This window comes from Dendrobates tinctorius, unplaced genomic scaffold (assembly GCF_039654945.1).
Source record: "Dendrobates tinctorius isolate UK_male_01 unplaced genomic scaffold, ASM3965494v1 ptg000087l, whole genome shotgun sequence".
Lineage (NCBI taxonomy): Eukaryota > Metazoa > Chordata > Amphibia > Anura > Dendrobatidae > Dendrobates > Dendrobates tinctorius.
Genome location: NW_027361755.1, coordinates 7,921,320 through 7,939,835, shown reverse-complemented (window position 1 = coordinate 7,939,835; position 18,516 = coordinate 7,921,320). Strand labels below are relative to the sequence as shown.

The window sequence follows — 18,516 nt, the reverse complement described above, 5'->3', positions numbered from 1 at the left end:
TTGGACACTGGACACTTTTGGATTGTGTGAGGCCCAATGAATATCTGAGTGCTATGTGACAGGCTCGATGGCACAGCTGTGACCAAAGTGACTAGAGGATAAGGGAGATTTTGAATCTCTGCACACACTTTTGGACACTGGACACTTTTGGATTGTGTGAGGCCCAATGAATATCTGAGCGCTATGTGACAGGCTCGATGGCACAGCTATGACCAAAGTGACTAGAGGATAAGGGAGATTTTGAATCTCTGCACACACTTTTGGACACTGGACACTTTTGGATTGTGTGAGGCCCAATGAATATCTGAGCGCTATGTGACAGGCTCGATGGCACAGCTGTGACCAAAGTGACTAGAGGATAAGGGAGATTTTGAATCTCTGCACACACTTTTGGACACTGGACACTTTTGGATTGTGTGAGGCCCAATGAATATCTGAGCGCTATGTGACAGGCTCGATGGCACAGCTGTGACCAAAGTGACTAGAGGATAAGGGAGATTTTGAATCTCTGCACACACTTTTGGACACTGGACACTTTTGGATTGTGTGAGGCCCAATGAATATCTGAGCGCTATGTGACAGGCTCGATGGCACAGCTGTGACCAAAGTGACTAGAGGATAAGGGAGATTTTGAATCTCTGCACACACTTTTGGACACTGGACACTTTTGGATTGTGTGAGGCCCAATGAATATCTGAGCGCTATGTGACAGGCTCGATGGCACAGCTGTGACCAAAGTGACTAGAGGATAAGGGAGATTTTGAATCTCTGCACACACTTTTGGACACTGGACACTTTTGGATTGTGTGAGGCCCAATGAATATCTGAGCGCTATGTGACAGGCTCGATGGCACAGCTGTGACCAAAGTGACTAGAGGATAAGGGAGATTTTGAATCTCTGCACACACTTTTGGACACTGGACACTTTTGGATTGTGTGAGGCCCAATGAGTATCTGAGCGCTATGTGACAGGCTCGATGGCACAGCTGTGACCAAAGTGACTAGAGGATAAGGGAGATTTTGAATCTCTGCACACACTTTTGGACACTGGACACTTTTGGATTGTGTGAGGCCCAATGAATATCTGAGCGCTATGTGACAGGCTCGATGGCACAGCTGTGACCAAAGTGACTAGAGGATAAGGGAGATTTTGAATCTCTGCACACACTTTTGGACACTGGACACTTTTGGATTGTGTGAGGCCCAATGAATATCTGAGCGCTATGTGACAGGCTCGATGGCACAGCTGTGACCAAAGTGACTAGAGGATAAGGGAGATTGGATTGCTTTTAAAAAAGCAGTTTGCAGAGCAGTGGGTAAACAGCAATGCCAGCCTGTCAGGAAGCCTTAAAAGGCAGCCCAACAACCAACACCACTGATACACAACAATATAGCCTCCCCTTGCACTGCACACACAGTGACTGGTGTGTTGTGCAGGCCAAATTGCTAGCAGCAGAAGCAGTTTTTTTTTCTTCTCAGCAGGACAAAAAAAAAAATTGGGATTGCTTTTAAAAAAGCAGTTTGCAGAGCAGTGGGTAAACAGCAATGCAGGAATGTCAGGAAGCCTTAGAAGGCAGCCCAACAACCAACACCACTGATACACCACTATATAGCCTCCCCTTGCACTGCACACACAGTGACTGGTGTGTTGTGCAGGCCAAATCGCTAGCAGCAGAAGCAGTTTTTTTGTCTTCTTCCCTGCCTAACGCTCTCCCTACAGAATCAGCAGCAACCTCTCCCTATACTGAGATCGGCAGAAGTAAGATGGCGGTCGGCGTGCACGCCCTTTTATACCCCCTGTGACGCCCACCAAAGCAAGCCAATCACTTGCATGCCCTTCTGAAAGATGGTGGTGACCCCTGCCTATGTCATCACGTTGCCCACAGTGTCCGTGGATCCTGATTGGCTGAAAAAGAGCGCAAAACAAACTTTTGAAACGCGACTTTGGTGCGTAAGTCGCCGACCTCGTGGCCGACCTCATCCTAGGGTCGGGTTTCGTTTCATGAAACCCGACTTTGCCAAAAGTCGGCGACTTTTGAAATGTTTCGACCCGTTTCGCTCAACTCTACTCCTGACACAACTACATGTCAGCAGCTGTCCCTTTTATTATCCTGTACACTCCATGCTTTTATATAAATATTCTTACATCCAATACAATCTTTTATTATTTAGTCATTATAGTTATTATTATATAACATACTCAGTTTGCATCTTGGGAATGGATATTAAAAAAACCCATAAGTAGGTATTTCTAAGTGCTTCTCAATAAATTAGAATATCATCAAAAAGTTATTTTTTTCAGTTCTTCAATACAAAAAGTGAAACTCATATATTATATAGAGTCACTACAAGCAGAGTAATCTATTTGACGTGTTTATTTTAATGTTGATGATTATGGCTTACAGCCAATGAAAACCCAAAAGTCATTATCTCAGTAAATTAAAATACTTTATAATGCTAATAGCCGTTTGGGAATAGAAAATAAAATATAACTTATTGAATAATTCTAAAAATTCAACACTAGAAATGTAAAGTGCACTTGTGCTCAAAAATCCAACCAAGTCAGTGCAATAAAAGAAACGCAGCGATAAACTGCCTAAAGTATCTAGATGCCCAAGTTGGGCCTAGTATCATGTCCCTTATCTGCCTTTTGCCAACGGCTTATCTAAATGCAAATGAAACTATCCTGGATTAATGTTATGACCTGTCACAATCCAACTAATTTTCAGAGAAGCTATTTATAAAGTGACATTCTTTTACTACAAACCCTATTTAACATTTTTCTTTTGTGGAATGACAGTTAGTCATCATGATATAAAGGGGTTTATTTACAGACCAGATTGATCTTATCCCCTTATACATTTTTAAACCAAATGTACCAAATATACCAAATATATATCCAGGATTTTCACACACAGTGCAGAACTTTAAGGAATCTATGGTATATCAACTCATTAATGCTCTTATTCAGGTCATTTAAATCTCTGTCTTACTGCTAAATATAAAAAATGGCAGTAATACCGCTATCAGGCAGTCAGGACAAAAAAAGAGACTGGATTTTAGTATCAGTCTACATTAAAAGCAGCAGACAAATATACAGTTGCAACTTGGAAGATGTAATACATCTATGCCTAACTGACTCATTCAACAGATCTCTCTGGCATACGTTTCAGAATTTCTCAGGGTTGCATCTTTCAATAGATAAATAAGTTTACACTCAGCCAGCTGGTGGAAGCCGTACCACCACTCTCTGTAGCCGAGATGCCCAAGCAAACCTCAGTGGGGTAAATTTCTCAATATGCTACCTGTTTAACAGAATAGCGTTTCCCAACGAGTTTCATCTTGATTGAATCATCAGGGGAGATGAACATCTATCCTATTCCAAATCCATGCTGCCATTACATAGCAAACTCCTTCCTGTCTTTTTATATAAGCGCGCGCTTTGCCTTGTGGCGTGCTTCCTGCTGCTGGACCGCATCCACCACACTTCCGGTTATGGAACGCAGACAGTGCCGCGTGAAGCGCAAACGTCACTTCCGGTGTCTGCCACTCACATCATATCCTGCTCTGCCCGAGATCTTGTGATGTAAGTGTAATATCGCTCTTTACTCATTATGGGGAGTGCTACAACACCAATCTTCACCCAGTTCAAAGAGCCTGTAAAGGATGTCATACCCATCCGGTGTATGACCATTCCTTGCATTATTTTTATTAAACAAGAACAATGTGTCAGTCTTGTCAATAGCTCTATGGGGTCTGTGCAGGTTATCTGAAATCCCAATTAAACACGAAATAGGATATTGCATATCAAGGATGATCCTGACTTCATGCAGACACAGGAGTATATCAAAAATTTGAGTAGATTCTGTACCATAAATTTAAGACAGTGATGAGGGGGCCACAGGGATACAGCTTTTGACACAACGAATTTCATAAGATGGAATAAATGTAGGAAAAAAGCAAAGGGTGAATGCTATCCTTACCCTACCATGCATCTCAACTGCTCTGAACCTACCTAACGCGGAGGTTGCCACCCTATTAACCTGCGCAGTGGTGCCCCCACTCTACGGTGGCTGTCCCTATTATGAAATGGACCCTGTTAAATCCCTACCTCTACAGGAATGAAGAGAAAGTAAGTTGTTTGTTAAGTCCTTTTGGACTAGTAGTTTGCAAATAAAAGATCCACATGGTTTCTTTCTGAAGGATCTGTTTGTCCCAATCCCCTCCTCTCAGAGAAGGATAAATCCTGTCTATTCCCATTCGCATGTGGCCTTGTATATAATCCCCTTTGTCTTGCAGTTGATGTAGTGACGGATGTTATATGTCTTTCCAGTGACCTTGCTCTTAAACTCTTTTCCTTTGACTATGGAATTGCAATATTTACATCCCCCACATCTGTAACACCCATTGGCCTGTGTTCACAACCAGGACGGATTACTGCGGGAGGTGAAATGGCCATGGACCAATCAATTCTATTATTTCTAAACACTGTTTTTTGGTGATTCCTTTGTATACTGCACCCACACACAAATGATACACCATTTGAAATGTAAACTTACCCCCTGCATCAAGAAAACAGCCAAACCACACATCCACGATTTGATCAGAAAATACAGTTTAAACATTAATTTTCATAATAAGGAAAGGAAAGCAGTAAGGAAAAATGACTTGCAGGTGGCACCACAGTACCCCAAAGCACACTACTAACACGTTTGTAAACATGCACTGCTTTTTCGCTGATTACTTTGCCCCACACACACATGATACACCATTTGAAAGGTAAACTTGCTCCCTTCAGCAAGAAAACAGCCAAACAAACCACACATTCACGATTTTATCACTAAATACAGTTTAAACATTCCTTTTCATAAACCTGCAGAAAGACACAATAACCTGCAGGTGGCACCTCAACCGGAAAACATTTTTTGGCCTCTACTTATCAAAACAATTTATTGTATTACCAATCTACATATATAAATACCTGTCTGTGTTCATTAGCTCATGAAATACATTTACATTTGACCAGCTTGCTTTTTCTGAAATTGCCTTCGCCCCTGATGACCAATGTGCAAAAATTTCGCACGGGCCAAGCTAGTCTATCATTTAAAGAGAGCCCTCTCTTGTATGTAATTGTAAAAGAGAGGTAGGAGTTCGCTGTGTGATGGCAGCATGGATTTGGAATAGGATAGACGTCCTTCTCCCCTGATGATTCAATGAAGATGAATTAATGTATTTCTATGCAGCCACAAGCTCCACTCCCGAGTGCTGGCAGCAGTGCCGGGTATTAAGATGCGAGACTCGTCCGAGTTTCTCGCATATGTGATCCCGGCCTAAGGGTTCACACTCACATGCGAGAAACTCAAACGAGTCTCGCACGTCAATACTGGGCACTGCTGTCGGCACTCGGATCGGAGCGTTCAGCTGCATGTATTTCTATGCAGCTGAACGCTCCGATCTGAGTGCCGGCGACAGTGCCAGGTATTGACATGTAAAGATAAAAGAAGCCACAAAAGCGTGCCCATAGGGCCTTACCAGTGCAGATATATTGAATATAAATTAAATAGTGTAGGGTACTCACCCTCAATAGTTGTGTAAAGCCACAACTACTGTATACGTTTAGTCACATGCAATGAAGCTGCAGCAGAATGGCGTAGACAGACAGCGTCTGCTTCCATTACTCAAGGAGGAGATCCCAAAAGGGAAAAAAACACCAGATTCCCGAGCCGCTATATTTCAACCATCAAATAGAGGAAATCCAGTAGATTGTAGAAATAGGTTCCAATATCAGTGTTTTATTTATGCTAAACAGTATATAGGGCGGACAACACAGACATTAAGAAAGAGAATCAATGCACATTGCCACAATACTTAAAAAGGCTTTATGAAGCATGGCCTGTCCAGACACTGCGCTATTATACATGGACGGGATTTCTCGGGTTTGCAGTTTTTACCTATTGACCAGATTACTCCTAATACTCCTAACAGATTCCAGGCTCTGTGTAGGAGAGAAATTTATTGGATTTATAGGATGAATACTATAAATCCAAATGGCCTCAATGAGGTGTGTGATATCTTCGAGTAAAACTTCCCCTCATATGTATTAACATACGTTTCTTTTATTAGTTAAATATAGCAGAATACATATAGCACTACTAGTTAAAGTGGATGATCTTGGTTCATATAGATACACTCAGTCTCAAAACCCTATTGGTTTGATCCTGGTGTAGGGAGTCTTTTATGTTTCATTTTCTAATATTCTTATTTTTTATTTATTATTTATTTCTCATTTCTTTTTTAATTAGTCAAACTTGTTATCTATGGGATGTAAGTTATTGTGTCGTCTAACACTTGGTCGTTTTTTTGTGAAAGTTCTATATCATAGAATCATAGAATCGTAGAGTTGGAAGGGACCTCCTGGGCCATCTGGTCCAACCCCCTGCTCAAAGCAGGATTCGCTAAATCATCCCAGTCAGATGTCTGTCTAGCCTCTGAAGACTTCCATTGAAGGAGAACTCACCACTTCTCGTGGCAGCTTGTTCCACTCATTGATCACTCTAACTGTCAAAAAGTTTTTTCTAATATCTAATCTGTGTCTCCTCCCATTCAGTTTCATCCCATTGCTTCTAGTCTTTCCTTGTGCAAATGAGAATAAAGATGATCCTTCTACAATGTGACAGCCCTTGAGATATTTGTAGACAGCTATTAAGTCTCCTCTCAGTCTTCTCTTTTGCAAACTAAACAATCCCAAATCCTGCAACCTTTCCTCATAAGACAGGGTTTGCAGACCGGTCACCATTCTGGTTGCTCTTTTCTGAACTTGCTCCAGTTTGTTGATGTCTTTTTAAAAATGTGGTGCCCAAAACTGGACACAATATTCCAGATGAGGTCTGACCAAAGAGGAGTAGAGGGAAATAATGACTTCACGTGATCTAGACTGTATGCTTCTGTTAATACATCCTAGAATTGCATTTGCTTTTTTTGCTGCTGCATCACACTGTTGACTCATATTCAGTTTGTGATCTATTAGTATACCCAAGTCTTTTTCACATGTGCTGTTGCTTAGGCCTATTCCTCCCATTCTGTATATGCTTTTTTCATTTTTATTGCCCAGATGTAGTACTTTGCATTTTTCCCTGTTAAAAACCATTCTGTTAGTTGCTGCCCACTTCTCCAGTTTATTTATATCTTTTTGAATCCTCTCTCTCTCTTCTCTAGTATTGGCTATCCCTCCTAGCTTTGTATCATCAGCAAATTTAATCAGTTTACCCTCAATTCCTTCATCTAAATCGTTGATAAAGATGTTGAACAATACAGGGCCCAGGACAGAGCCCTGTGGTACCCCACTTGAGACATTCTTCCAACTGGATGTGCATCCATTTACGACCACTCTTTGGGTCCGATCACTAAGCCAGTTATGAATCCACCTAACAGTTGCCTTGTCCATTCCATACTTAGTCATTTTTTCAATAAGGATTGTATGAGATACTTTGTCAAATGCTTTGCTGAAGTCAAGATATACTATATCTACAGCATTTCCTTGATCCACCCAATCAGTGATTCCGTCATAGAAGGAAATTAAGTTAGTCTGACATGACTTATTAGTTACAAACCCATGCTGACTCTGTTTAATCACTTCATTCTTATCCAGGTACTGACATACATGTTGTTTAATAATTTGTTCAAAGATCTTTCCTGGTATAGAAGTCAGACTCACCGGCCTATAGTTGCCTGGGTCCACCTTCTTCCCCTTTTTGAAGATAGGAACAACATTTGCTCTTCTCCAGTCTTCTGGGACTTCTCCTGTTCTCCAAGAATTTTCAAAGATTATGGAGAGGGGTTCAAAAATTTCTTCTGCTATCTCCTTCAGTACTCTGGGGTGTAATTCATCTGGACCTGGAGACTTGAATTCATTTAGGTTAGCTAAGTGTTTCCTCACTATCTTTCTGTTTATAGATATCCTGGATTCTTCTATTCCCTTAATAGGACAGTGAAGAACAGTTGATGTCACATTTCCTTTCTGAGAGAAAACAGATGCAAAATAGGAATTTAAAAGTTCGGCCTTCTCAACATCCTGTCTTACCATTTCATCATTTTCATCCTGTAAAAATCCTATAGCATCTTTGACTTTTCTTTTACTTTTGACATATCCCCAAAATCCTTTATTATTGCTTTTGACATCTCTTGCAAGCCTCAATTCATTGTCAGCTTTAATAATCTGATTTGTGCCCTGCAGGTTCTGCAGACAGCATTATATTCTTCTTTAGATATGCCTCCCTCTTTCCATTTTATAAACATTTTTTTCTTCCTTTTTAGCATGTGCTTAAGTTCTGTGTTCATCCATCCTGGCTTCCTTAAATGCTTCCTATTCTTCACTCTTTTCGGAATTGTTAACAATTGTGCTTTGAGAATTTCATTTTTCAAGATTTCCCATCCTTCCTGGACATTTTTGTCTTTAAGGATATCCAGCCATTGGATCCCTCCAATTCTCTTTCTGAATCCCTTAAAATCTGCCTTTCTGAAATCTAACCTTGACGTCTGAGTCTTCACAGGTCTTCCTCCTCTAGTTATCCAAAATTCTAAAATAGCATGGTCGCTACCTCCTAGGGTCCCAGACACTTTTACCCCCTCAACCATTTCCTCCCTGTTTATAAGGATTAGATCCAAGGTAGCAGTTCCCCTTGTTTTCTCCCCTACCTTTTGGAAGATAAAGTTGTCAGCAAGAGAGGATAAGAATTTCCTTGACCTGTTAGTTTTGCCTGAGAGAGATTCCCAACAAATGTCTGGATAGTTGAAATCTCCCATGACAACTCTGTCATATTTTTGGGAGAACTTGGCCATTTGATGCATAAAGATTTCATCCATATCTTCAGCTTGCACAGGTGGCCTGTAGTAAATGCCTACAATGGTGTCCTTTCCATTGTTCTGTCCTTGTATTCTTACCCAAACAGTTTCCACAGAACTCCCAGTCTCTGAAGCTTCAATCTCTGTGCAGATATACGCGTTTCTAACATACAATGCGACACCTCCTCCTCGTTTATCAAGTCTGTTTCTTGCAAATAAGTTGTATCCTTCTAGTCTTGTATTCCAATCATGTGTATTGTCCCACCAAGTTTCAGTGATTCCAATGACATCATATTTCTTCTCCTGCGTTAGTAGTTCCATTTCTCCTTGTTTGTTGCCCATGCTTTGTGCATTAGTATAGAAACATTTTAGTTTGTGATTGGTTTCTCTTTCTCCAATATTTTTACTAATTAGATTCTTTTGTCTTTGTTCTTCCTTTCCACTTCTAATAGCAGAGTTCTCAATAGCATTTGTCAGGTGTATGGCTTTTTCTAGTCTTTTGCTTCCCTTCCCATGTTGTTCTAGTTTAAAGCTCTCCTTACAAGTGTAGCAAGACGACTTCCAAATACATGTTTTCCAGTCTTCGTAAGGTGCACCCCATCTCTAGCAAGTAGTCCATCGTAAAGGTACCTCACTCCGTGATCCAGAAATCCAAATCGTTGCTGACGGCACCATCGACGTAGCCAGTTGTTCACCTGCAGAATCTTATTCCACCTCCTTGTTCCATGGCCATCCACTGGGAGGATGGAAGAGAAGACCACCTGCGCTCCCAGTTCTTTCACTTTCTTGCCTAAGTCTTCAAAGTCTCTGCAGATGGTTTCCAGGTCGTTTCTTGCGGTGTCATTTGTCCCCACATGTAGTAGCAGGAATGGGTAGTCATCTGTAGATCTGAAGAGTCCTGATATCCTGTCAGACACATCTTTAATTTTTGCACCTGGAAGACAGCACATTTACTTGCATTTGGTTACTGCCCCCTCCCCCTTCTCCTTTTTTTTTTTGTGAACAGCGGGGGGCTTAACCTCGACATGATATTAACTGCCAACTTCTGTTTTATCTTCATTCCTGTACATTCGACCTGAAGAAGAGGTCACTGAATGGACCTCGAAACGCGTTGTCACTGTATGTACCATAAATAAAGCACTGATATTGGATCCTATTTCTACAATCTACTTTTCTTTTATTAGTTAAATATAGCAGAATACATATACAGTAGCACTACTAGTTAAAGTGGATGACCTTGATTCATATACATACACTCAGTCTCACAACCCTATTGGTTTTATCCTAGTGTAGGGATTCTTTTATGTTTCATTTTCTAATATTCTTATTTTTTATTTATTATTTATTATTTATTTCTCATTTCTTTTTTAATTAGTCCAACTTGTTATCTATGGGATGTAAGTTATTGTGTTGTCTAAAGCCCCCGTTACACACTGCGATATTGCTAGCACTATCGCTGTAAAGTCACCGATTTTGTGACGTTGCAGCTATATTGCTAGCGATATCGCTGCATGTGATACTTACCTCCGACCGGCTCCCCGCTGATTATCGCTGATCGCGCGAGAAGCTCCTGGACCATTCCTCGTCGGCAACTTCCTGCGGCGCTTCCTGTGGCGCCGACGAGCGACGCGTGGAGCTGGGCGGGAGGACGCAGGATCGCCTCGTCTGACAGGTAAGTAGCGACCCCCGTCCCCAGCGATGTCGCTGGTGAGATCTGCCTGTGTGGCAGCTCACTAGCGACCACTTAGCGATGTACCAGCGATCCTGACCACGTCATATCGCTAGTCGGGATCGCTGGTGCATCGCTAGGTGTAACGGTACCCTAACACTTGGTCTTATTTTCTGAAAGTTCTATATACTTGCATTTGGTTATTGCCCCCTCCCCCTTCTCTCTCTTTTTTTTTTTTGGTGAACAGCGGGGGGCTTAACCTCGACATGATATAAACTGCCAACTTCTGTTTTATCTTCATTCCTGTACATTAGACCTGAAGAAGAGGTCACTGAATGGACCTCGAAACGCGTTGTCTCTGCATGTACCATAAATAAAGCACTGATATTGGAACCTATTTCTACAATCTACTGGATTTCCTCTATTTGATGGTTTGAAATATAGCGGCGCGGGAATCTGGTGTTTTTTTCCCTTTTGGGATCTCCTCCTTGAGGTATTGACATGTGAGACTCCTCAGAGTTTCTCGCATGTGAGTACGAGCCCTAAGCCGTCATGGGCATGTAGGTTATAGAACATGGAATAAAATAATACCTTGATATCTGAGATCTGATGTCTTATTCCAAATTAATTTCAAGGTTCTATCTAATATATAAAGCTCAAAGTGTGTATGTATGTGTGTGTGTGTGTGTGTATATGTGTGTATGTCCGGGATAGGCATCCTCACCGTCGCAGCTAAAGCCACAAAATTTGGCACAGTCACACGTCTGGACCCCGAGAGCGTCCTAAGCTATGTTGTGAGGCGAAATTTTAATCCCACGCGTTCCAATTCACCAAACAATTTTGCCCCTATCTACATACTGGGGAAAAAGTGTGTGTGCGTCAAGCCCCGCCCCTCATTATGATGTGATAATGCCCCTATTTGCATACTGGGGAAGCAGTGTGTGCGTATCAAGCCCCGCCCCTCATTATGATGTCACAATGGTTGCCATGGCGACGCTGATGTCATTATAGGTTGCAAGCCCTGCCGCCGCTCATTATGATGTCATAATGGTTGACTATGGGATAGAGGATGTGTGATGGGTATATGGGCATTGGACTATGGGATGGAGGATATGTATGACGGGTATATGGGCACGGGACTATGGGATGGTGGATATGTATATGGGCACGGGACTATGGGATGGAGGATGTGTGATGGGTATATGGGCATTGGACTATGGGATGGAGGATATGTATGACGGGTATATGGGCACGGGACTATGAGATGGCGGATATGTATGATGGGTATATGGGCACGGGACTATGGGATGGAGGATATGTATTATGGGTATATGGGCATGGGACTATGAGATGAAGGATGTGTGATGGGTATATGGGCACTCAACTATGGGATGGCGAATATGTATAATGGGTATATGGGCATGGGACTATGGGATGGAGAATATGTATGATGGGTATATGGGCACTGGACTATGGGATGGAGAATATGTATGATGGGTATATGGGCATGGGACTATGGGATGGAGGATAATTATAATTTGTTATAGCTAACCACAGTTAGTTACTATGCCCGGGCAGCACCGGGCTCTTCGTATGTATTTGTGTATGCATGTGTGTGTGTGTGTGTGTGTGTGTGTGTGTATGTCCGGGATAGGCATCCGCACCGTCGCAGCTACAGCCACAAAATTTGGCACAGTCACACGTCTGGACCCCGTGAGCGTCCTAAGCTATGTTGTGAGGCGAAATTTTAACCCCACGCGTTCCAATTCACCAAACAATTTGCCTCTATCTACATACTGGGGGAAAAAGTGTGTGCGCGTAAAGCCCCGCCCCTCATTATGATGTCATAATGCCCCTATTTGCATACTGGGGAAGCAGTGTGTGCGTATCAAGCCCCGCCCCTCATTATGATGTCACAATGGTTGCCATGGCGACGCCGATGTCGTCATAGGTTGCAAGCCCTGCCGCCGCTCATTTTGTCATAATGGTTGACTATGGGATGGAGGATGTGTGATGGGTATATGGACACTGGACTATGGGATGGAGGATATGTATGACGGGTATATGGGCACGGGACTATGGGATGGCGGATATGTATATGGGCACAGGACTATGGTATAAAGGATGTGTGATGGGTATATGGGCGCATGACTATGGGATGGAGGATATGTTTGATGGGTATATGGGCATGGGACTATGGGATGGCGGATATGTATATGGGCACGGGACTATGGGATGGAGGATGTGTGATGGGTATATGGGCACGGGACTATGGGATGGAGGATATGTATGATGGGTATATGGGCACGGGACTATGGGATGGAGGATATGTATGATGAGTATATGGGCATTGGACTATGAGATGAAGGATGTGTGATGGGTATATGGGCACTCGACTATGGGATGGCGAATATGTATGATGGGTATATGGGCATGGGACTATGGGATGGAGAATATGTATGATGGGTATATGGGCATGGGACTATGGGATGGAGGATGTGTGATGGTTATATGGGCACTGGACTATGGGATGGAGGATATGTATGGTGGGTATATGGGTACGGGACTGTGGGATGGCGGATATGTATGATGGGTATATGGGCATGGGCCTATAGGATCGTGGATATGTATGATGGGTATATGGGCACGGGACTATGGGATGGAGGATAATTATAATTTGCTATAACTAACCACAGTTAGTTACTATGCCTGGGCAGCGCCGGGCTCTTCAGCTAGTTAAAATATAAATTAGTCATTAAAATCTATGGGCCGGATATAGAGCTCCCAGATACTATGTCTCCAGAGTTTATTTTAAAAGAAAGGGGCAATTATTGTGTGACTTGACCCCAAACTTAGAAATATGTGAACATCTGACTTTACTAACTTTAATTTCTTGATACAGATTCAACAATGGGAACAGAACTTGGAAAAGTTTAATATGGATCTCTTCCGTATGCGTTGCTATTTATCCAGCCTGCAAGGAGGGGAGCTGCCAAACCCTAAAAGTTTGCTAGCGGCTGCTGGAAGACCATCAAAACTGGCACTGGGAAGACTTGGTATATTTTCAGTCTCCTCATTCCATGCATTGGTAAGCTGATGTCTGTTCTCTGATAAAGGCACTATACACACTATGATTATGAAAGGTATTAAATGTATTTAACAGTGCAAATGCAGAATAGAGCTCCCCATTATCAGTCATATTGCAGCCACTGTATGTCGCCATAGACATACCAATTCAAAGAAGTCTACCAATTGCCTGTTCATCTTGCTTCTCCAGAAAGTGGGCAAGTCTGAATTCTTAGTCACAATGACTCGTATTTAATATGTTGTATAGTTAGGTGGCAATCTAAGGTATGACTATGTAGATAGGACATATCTGTAGTTTAAACAGGCCCATTTTATAAATCACTGCTGCTTGCTTTGGGTCCATCACGGCTGTGATGTCTCCAGGCACAAGACAAACTCATATAAAGATACAGATGTTCATGTGACAGGGTCTGAATAGCATTGAAACAGTAAGGCTATGTTCAAACCTTGCTTCTTTGTTACTTTTTTTCTGCAGCCAAAAACCTGATCTCTTGACAGTAAAAAAGCTGCAGACAAAAAGCACGTTTTGCTGCTTTTCGTGCTGCATTTTTCAGGATCTCAAAGTTCAGCTTTGCTTCCATACAAGCAAGAACAAGGCAAGGTGTTAGGTCACCAATGCAAGATGTATGTGACACCATCAGACCATTTTGAAAAAAGGTCAATTTGCTAAAAATATTTAGTGGAAAAAGATTTTTAGGTCTGAAAAAATACTGGACAAATAAGTTCATATGAGTAAGTGAAAAAATACACAAATTACAATGCAGTGCATTGAGTTTCCCAGACATTGTACATTTTTACACATTTATCAGCCCTTGAGTTGGTCAGGTATTGTTCAATTTCACACATTGGTCAGGCATTGATTACTTCCAGCACTAATTTAATTAAAACGATACTAATCCTAAATTCCAGGCTTAGGTGAAGGCACCAAGACAATATGGTTTAAACCTGGGAAATTCACAAAAATAAATGCATTTCACATCCTGCTGTACCTGCTTTTTTCACTAAAACACTGCAAAAACTGATGGCAACTTTTTTTTGCTGTGTTCTTGCTGTTTTTTTACACTTACTCATTGCTTTATATGGGTGAAAAAATGCTGCAAAACGCTGAAAGAAATGATTTCCTGTAGTTTTTTGAAAAAAAGAAGCAGTTTTCCAATTCAGTCTTGAAAAAAACATACAAGCGTATGCATGAGATTTCTGAAATCTCATAGCTTTTGTTGGCACTTTAAAAAGCAGCTTTTAATTTGTATAAAAAAAAGTGTCAAAAACGCAATGTGTATAGCCTAAGACTTCATTCACACATTGCATTTCTGCTGCATTTTTACTGCGATTTTTCAGTGTGGATTTGTCACAAAACCTGGAGGGAATCCTGATGTCAGCAAAGTGAAAGGGAATCCTGAAGTCTCATGCACACGCAGCATTTTTGCTGCAGATTTTACCAATACTAATGAGTGGGCAAAAATATGCACCAAAAAGCAAGTTTTTCCTACCGAGTGATGCATAAATGGTGTAGAAATTTCTTACATGTGCACTTGCCTTTAGTTTGCCATCTATAATGAAAGACATACTAAATGGGACTAAACAGCTCAGAATGAACAAATGGTTTAAAATCAGCCATTCAACACATCCTGTATTATGCTGGAATACAGACGGTAACGTTATGTCAGGCTTTTCTCAATCCATGGAATAAGCACTGTAAGGTGATCCTCGGTGTGTATTTCCCAGTGTATCGGTGAGCTGTGGAGGCTGTTAACTATACATTGGCCAATTGAATAGCTTGTTTTCAGTATAAAAATTGACACTCTACATATTATTGTGTTCTATTATTTTTTTTACTTCCAGATTTGCTCCCGGGATGAGTCTGCTTTACGGAAACGGACATTTTCTCTGTCACATAAAGTGCAAATCAAGAAGAGTTTGTTTTCTTCCCTTAAAGGGCTGGACACCCTGGCAAAGAGAATGAAAGACAAACGGCCTTCAATAACACAGGTAAAATAATCAGACCGCAGTTTAGCCGTTATAAAAAAGTCTGATTGCTTATGCAGTGGAAGGCAAATAAACCCTATGACAAAGAAATAGCTAGTTGTTCTTATCATTTTAGGGGAAAAAGGCATAAAAATGCCAAAAACTCTTGGTGTGGCCTACCATGTAATTTTCTTAACCAGCAGAGGGAAAGCCGATGGCTGAGGCAGATGTTTATAGACGGGGAAGGGATAATACCCATGGAGGTTCCCAGGCTATTAATATCAGCTCACAGCTGTATACTTAGCTTTTACTGGCTATTAAAATAAGGGATCCCCCAAAAAATGATGTAGGGTCCCCCTCAAATTAATAACCATCAAAAGCTAGGCAGACAACTGCAGGCTGATGTTAATAGCCTAGGAAAGGGCCATTGATACTGCCCCCAAGGCTAAAAACATTAGCTCTCAGCCACTCCAGAAAAGACGCATCTATAAGATGTGCCAATTCTGGCACTTAGCCTCGCTCTTCCTACTTGCCCTGATGCAGTGGGAAGTTTGGTGATAGTTGGGGGGGATTGATGTCACGTTTGTATTGTCAGGTGGCATCAAGCCCAGAGGTTAATATTGAAGAGGTGTCTAGATTTCATGTTACAATTACTCTTATGTAAGATCTTTTCTTATGTTTAGGTTTTTGAATCGACTCCTGGGACGCAGACTCCACCTAAACTAGTTGACGCCAATGAGGTAAGACTTCAACTACCTAAAATACTTTTTTATTTGAGTCATAGCATTCATAGCATTCTTGATTCAGTCATGGGGACGGCGTCAGCGCTGGTTCAGTTACCGCCCTGAGAATACACCCTCGGCCCTGAATGACAGTTGCTCTGCATTGGGGCTCAGCTGTCAGTCAGGGCTGAGGTCACAGTTACAATCAAGGGGGTGGCATCAGCACTGGTTCAGTCACCGCTCTGAGTATACAGAGCAGCTGCTGTAACTGCACCCTCAGCCCTTACTGACAGCTGAGCCCCAATGCAGAGCGAGTGTCAGTCAGGGCCGGGGTGCGGTTACAGCAGCTGCTCTGTATCCTCAGAGCGGTTACTGAATCAGTGCTGATGCCACCCCTGTGATTGTATCCGCGACCTCAGCCCTGACTGACAGCTGAGCCACAATGCAGAGAGAGTGTCAGTGAGGGCCGAGGTCACAGTTACAATCACAGGGATGGCATCAGCAGCACTCTGAGTATACAGAGCAACTGCTGTAACTGCACCCCGGACCTGTATTGGGGCTCAGCTGTCAGTCAGGGCACAGTTACAGTAGCTGCTCTGTATTCTCAGACTGGTGACTGAACCAGTGCCGGTGATATGTCTGGGACTCAAACACGAATGCTGCTGAGGAGAATAAAGTTTATTTTCTCCCCACAGGGTCAGGCTAAGTGCAGACGCCAGCCAGTATTATAACGCTATTAACCTGCAGACAAACCTCATATCTGCAGGGTAATATCGTTTTTTTTGGTGATAGGTTTCATTTAACAAGACCTGTCAATTTTCAATTTATTGAAAATTTAATTGTTCTAACTAAAAAAAACACACATGTGTAAAGATCTAGAATAAACACTTGATGATTAAATTTAATAGTGAATTTAGACAATTCATTTGTAGGAACATATATTACCATGCTGGCAATCACGTGATGAATGAGCAGACAGTTTGTTTGACGTGTGATTGACTCTTTTATGTTAACAAAAAATACTTTCTATTGGCAGCAACTGGCACTAAGTAAATGAGATGTGCTGACAATAACATAAGGTACTGTCACACTTAGCGATGTACCAGCGATCCCGACCAGCGATATGACGCGGTCAGGATCGCTGGTACATCGCTAAGTGGTCGCTAGTGAGCTACCACACAGGCAGATCTCACCAGCGACATCGCTGGGGACGGGGGTCGCTACTTACCTGTCACACTAGGCGATCCTGCGTCCTCCCGCACGGCTCCACACTCGTCTCTCGTCTCTCCACAGGAAGCGCCGCAGGAAGCTGACGACGAGAAACAGTCATGGACGTTCTCGCGCGATCAGCGATAACCAGCGGGGGAGCGGGTCGTAGGTAAGTATCAGACAAAGCAATATCGCTAGCAATATCGCTATAACGTCACCAGTTATAGCGATATTGCTAGAGATATCTCTTAGTGTGAAAGGCCCTTTACACTGTGTATGGAGACAAGACGATTGTCTTACCCATTATTGATAGCTAGCTTGTGCAAACAAACGTATAAATGAGCACTGTAAGGTGCAACGATGTGCCAATAAAAGGACGTCTAAATTCCCCACAAGGTTCAGCCTTTCAGAGGGCTTTACTCTCAGATAGCTAGGTATGTAATAAGAATAGCTGAGTAGAAGGTTAAGACATGTCCTTATATAGATATTGAAAATATTCTGCTTAGTGCTGGACCTTAAACTGTGCCAAAAAATGTCCAAAATTTCTTTACATTTTAGCCTCTGTTCACATCTTTTTGTGGCTTCCATCTCTAATAGAAGCCACAGCACTCTACTGATCTTATTGGCGTTACAACCACATGCAACATAATATTTCTCCAAAAGCTTGACAGAATTTTTCTCCAAACAGTTGCACAAGGCTCTTGATGGATCAGATCATATGTTTTAGCCATTGATAGAAACTTTCCCACAATATAATATAATGTGAACTCACTGCATTCAAATAAGTATTTGTCATAATTTGACATATAGGTAATATCTAAGTATCTACTGTAATTACATGAGGATTTGTGACAGACAATGGAGAATCACCTTAATACAATATTGTTCTCGACAATTTAGACACACAGTAGACTCACCCGTCAGACAGCTAATTCATAAACTTCTAGTGGTATTGTATATCACAAGATAGGGTTGATTTCACAAACCTATTGATCTAAATTTCAAAAGAGAAATTATTAAGTG

General features: G+C 41.9%; 1 protein-coding gene across 7 annotated transcripts in view; it reads left to right on the top strand.

The window, feature by feature from the left end:
* Positions 1-18,516, top strand: part of TIAM2 (TIAM Rac1 associated GEF 2) — a 769,295-nt gene that overhangs the window by 383,861 nt on the left and 366,918 nt on the right. For all 7 annotated transcript variants that reach the window (XM_073585716.1, XM_073585715.1, XM_073585720.1 and 4 more), the window contains 3 exons: positions 13,413-13,598; positions 15,440-15,586; positions 16,246-16,302. In XM_073585716.1, coding sequence (XP_073441817.1) covers positions 13,413-13,598; positions 15,440-15,586; positions 16,246-16,302 — 390 coding nt within the window. The remainder of the gene's footprint in view (positions 1-13,412; positions 13,599-15,439; positions 15,587-16,245; positions 16,303-18,516) is intronic.